Here is a 4,526-nt window from a genome sequence, read left to right on the forward strand (position 1 = left end):
GAGATTGCGATTTTCTAACAATTAATCGTGCAGCCCTAATGGATTGCTCATCTTTTCATTCATAAAGTAAAACACAAACATATAGATGCTATCCAATGTAAATGCTGGAAACTGTAAGGTCTATAATATATAAATCTATGGGCCAAAATGTTGGACAGCAGTTACAGAATTATCTACATCCCAGAAAATAGAAGTGACACATTTCAAACACAGAATCATTATAATGCTCTAGATAAAAACATTCAGCACTGAAATGTTCAGAATACGCTGCTTTTAAAGGGCATGTAAACAAAGTGAAAAACAAAATCCGCTTGATCCTTTTGAGTGAAGGATATTATAAGACAAACAATTATATAAATTATCCTATACTGACACCAAAGTAAACTTAATGGTTCACAGTCGTGGCAAACGATTACACAAAAACCCATCTATGACTTATAACTAAAAAAGAAAAAAAAAACAAATCACCAAGCGTAACCAAGGGACATACAGCAGTTTAGCTCCTCATGATGAGCTGAGAGAATGAAATCAATATTGTTATGCTGCAGATATCCAGCTGTGATGGGTGAAACTAGCGGATCTGCAAGTGGCTTGAGTCCAGATAGAGCAGCTGGTGTCTGGACATAGCAGCTCAGTAATCCGGGCACAGAGATACAGCGACTAAAGCCATGCAGGAGAGCAAAAAGGGCTCAACTGGAACTGCAGGAGCACTCGCCAACTTCAATTAACTCAAACCATCAAAGATAAAGAGAATACATCCAGATACAGCCCAGAGTCAAACGTGTGTGGCTAAATGTTGTGTAAATAATCATTCAGTTCATCACAAAACCATTTGTTCTGTCATTCTTTATCAGATAAATTCATACTTTGTGCATATTTATCACTTTATCTGAGGAGAAAATGTTGTTTTCTTTAGGGCCTCTGTGCGCATGCTGGAAGTAGTGAGGTCTGACCTTGATTAGCTCCAAATTGCCTTTCTTCTCTGGAGGAATGCCCCCCTTCACAGGGTACCCCATCCTCACAGGGAGGGGGACGGATCCTGGCCTGAAGGGCGCTGCCGATGGATAAACTGCAGTCCAGTCCTGATCCACTGGCATCTTTCCTGTCCTGGGCTCCCCTGCCTTTAACCCCACACAGAGTGCAAAGGAAACCATGAGGGAAAAAAAATCGTGTGTGTGTGTGTGTGTGTGTCTTTATGTATTGTTTTTTTGTGGTGGTTGTTGTATAGCCACAATGGCAACTTTTTATCGTATCATTCAAAGTGCATGCATTGTGTTACACTCAGTTTTGATAAAAGCTGCACACTCACTTCTCTTCTGGGCCTTCGAACAAAGGGTCCTCTACCACCTCTGTCTGGAAGGCCTAAAATAATAAAGTATCATATACATTTTATTTTTATGAAAACACTCAAATAGAGTAAATGTCACAACGTTGTTAAACATTAGACTACATCTAGCAACTTTATCTGTGATCACACACTCTTAACAAACAGTAGGTTGTGTATTGTATGCAGGACCTTTGTTTCACTTTTGCTTTTTTGCTCTTAATTCAGTTTGTCAATGCACAGATAAATAAACCACTGTAAACCAAGAACTCAGTTAACTTTGCTTTTAAATAAATTTAGTATATGTATTTCTTATATGGATAAAGTAAATGTGTAGCATTCATTTAATTGTTAAGTAATAAATATCAAATGAAAAAGGTGTTTGACTGAGTTAAACACCTAAAAATTATTCTTATTATCACTCTACATGTATGTAAATGATGTACTTGAATATAACTTGTTATTATAATGAACATAACAAAATAACAACAAAATGAGTAAACTATACTGAAGAAGTATCCCATGCCAACATGTTCTCATCAGTCTGAAAAGCTATCATTTTAAATAGCTATATATAGCACTATTATCACACTAACCTTCAAAACAATCTACCTTGAAGAGGAGGTCAGAGGTCAAATGTGACAATTTGTTAAAATCTTTATACAGCACTTGCTATACATTGACAACACATACCACACTTGTAAGATTCAGTTCTTGCATTATAATGCTTTTTCTCAATTTTTGATCAATAAATCATTAAGTTGACCTTGAAGACATTGATGGATTAACATGTCTCTGCTCTACACACCTACAAAGTTTTATCAAAACCCATTCAAAACCTTTCGAACTACAGTGTTTACAGACAGACTGCCATGCAAACCCTACCAAAAACATAACCTCCTTGGCAGAGGTAATTAAAGTTTAGGACCATCTTTTGCTGCTACTTTAACTATTATTTTATCTCTTCTTTCCCCTTAGCCCCACAATGTATCCTAGCAGGTGGCTGCCACTCCCTTAGCCTGGGTCTACTCTTCCTGTTAAAAGGGAGTTCTTTCTTCCCACTCTTGCAAAGCACTTGCTCATAGCAACTTGCCTGATTGTTGAGATTCTCTCTCTATTAATTGTAAGGTCTTTGCCTTGCAATATAAACCACCTTGGTGAAACCATTATTGACAGATGGAGCTATATAAACAAATATAGAATCTAGTTTTTACTTTTATTTTTGGTTAATTTGATTTTGGTTAACTGAAACGTTCTTTTCAAATTTACCTTTACTTTTTTGGTTTTAGTTAACTAACCTTGGCATTACTCTTTTTTCTCAGGAGTGGAATGAAAAATTGGATAAACGAGCCTTCGTTCATAGACCGTCTATAAGTATCTGTCTTTGTAGGGCTGCTCAATTAATCGAATTTTAATCACGATTACGATCTGGGCTTTCAACGATCATTAAAAATGACTGAGCCGATTATTAGCCCCTCCCTCGTACTTTACTCTCGCGCTGCTCCGTGTGGCAAATCGAGCGCACCTCTCTGCATTTCGAACACGTGTCACAACAATTAAGAGCAGCGGTCCCAACCTTTTTTGCGCCACGGACCGGTTTATGCCCGACAATATTTTCATTGACCGGCCCTTAAGGTGCCGCAGATAAATACAACAAAATAAAACTAGTACCGGTACCGAAAACATTATTACTAACACACGTGAAAAGACCAAGGAAAACCGAGTAAACGATAAAAACGATAACAAAATAACGCTGAAAACCGATAAAAACCCTGAAAACTATACATTTCACACCTGAGCCTCAACTCTCGCGGCCCGGTACCGGTCCGAGGCCCGGGGGTTGGGGACCACTGATTAAGGGGACCCGAGGGAAGCGGAAGCTCGGAAAGCTAAGCAGAAGTTATTTGGAGAGGAGAGTGACTGCTGCTGGTTGAAAAGAGGTAAAAAAAAAAAACAAAACAAAAAAACTTCAGTGGTGTGGAAACATTATGGGTTCGCGGAGTCAGACGTGGATCAAGTAGACATAGTGTGTAAACTCTGCTACAGTGTCGTAGCTGCACCACAGAGCAACACTGCAAAGTTCACTAAACATAGATGTTTACATTTTTCATTAATTTTTTATATTGCAAACATTTGCACTGTTATCAGTATTTGCACACTATTTTATGACAATCTTTAAAGCCATTATTCAATACATTGTTATTGTTAAATAAATATCGTCAAATAATCGAGATCTCAATTTCAGTGAAAATAATGGTGATTATCATTTTTGCCATAATCGAGCAGTCCTATGTCTTTGTACTTCTGCTGCTACTGTGCCTACACATCTTTTTGCGAGAGCAATGGAGAGTTTTTTCTTGTAATGATGATCTGCCATAATTTACAGCAAGTGTCTATCTTTCGGTTGATTGTGATGAGCAGTGTGGTCACTGACAGCCTAGGTAGTGACACATGGTGAAGCAAAAACAGATATAGGAAGCTCAAAAGGACATCAAAGACTTTCAACAACCCAGACATGGTCACCAGACAAATCCGCTTTTCGTTTAACTAGTCACCTAAGTTTGGATGCTACAGAAGTCTACACAGGATATTCTATAGCTACTCTTGTTAATAACAGCACTTCATGCAGTTAGCTTAGCTTGCAGCTATGGTTTTGAATTGGCATAAATTCCCTTATAGCGACAGTGAAACTCACCTTCATTTCCAGAAGAAGAATTTATAGACAGAGCCGTTGCATATGTGGCTTTACCGGATGATTTATTGAATCCAAGGAGAGGGATATTTATTCGACCTAGGGACAGAAATGTCTTGCTTGTGCGTGAAGCCATGTTTTCTCAGTGAACTACGGAAGCCAGCGAGGGACGGTCAAACCCGATTGCGAAGCTTTTTACTCAGCGCGGAGCAGCACAGGCGCAGTTAAGCGTTTAGATAAGAACAGGTGTGAAACGGCTCACCGCGTGTCGTAAACACTGGTTTATCTGGTAGGTGATACTTTAACAAAGCAGTCATAATAAGATACTACTACAATGTTAATGGAGGTACTCCTGTTTCTTTGTGAGTCAAGTGACTGGACTCTGCCAGCTGCTGCTTTTTGAAACATAGGGTGCGTTCAAAGACCGTTTGAAAATATTAATTAGAAAGTTGCAAAGCAAACAAATAAACAACAACAACAAAAAGATGAAAGTGTTAAACATCTTAATAT

At 38.4% G+C, this 4,526-nt stretch overlaps 1 protein-coding gene across 1 annotated transcript in view; it reads right to left on the reverse strand.

Moving 5' to 3' along the window:
* Positions 1-4,384, reverse strand: part of mrps35 (mitochondrial ribosomal protein S35) — a 15,797-nt gene extending 11,413 nt beyond the window's left edge. Inside the window, exons 1-3 of the mRNA XM_005728190.1 lie at positions 4,020-4,384; positions 1,310-1,362; positions 954-1,121 (exon numbers count right to left, since the gene is read on the reverse strand). Of these exons, the coding sequence (XP_005728247.1) occupies positions 954-1,121; positions 1,310-1,362; positions 4,020-4,152 (354 nt within the window). The 5' untranslated portion in view covers positions 4,153-4,384. The remainder of the gene's footprint in view (positions 1-953; positions 1,122-1,309; positions 1,363-4,019) is intronic.
* Between the last annotated feature and the right edge of the window lie 142 nt (positions 4,385-4,526).

The sequence above is a fragment of the Pundamilia nyererei genome, unplaced genomic scaffold (assembly GCF_000239375.1).
Source record: "Pundamilia nyererei isolate P.nyererei 1_Seehausen unplaced genomic scaffold, PunNye1.0 scaffold00027, whole genome shotgun sequence".
NCBI classification, from domain to species: Eukaryota; Metazoa; Chordata; class Actinopteri; order Cichliformes; family Cichlidae; genus Pundamilia; species Pundamilia nyererei.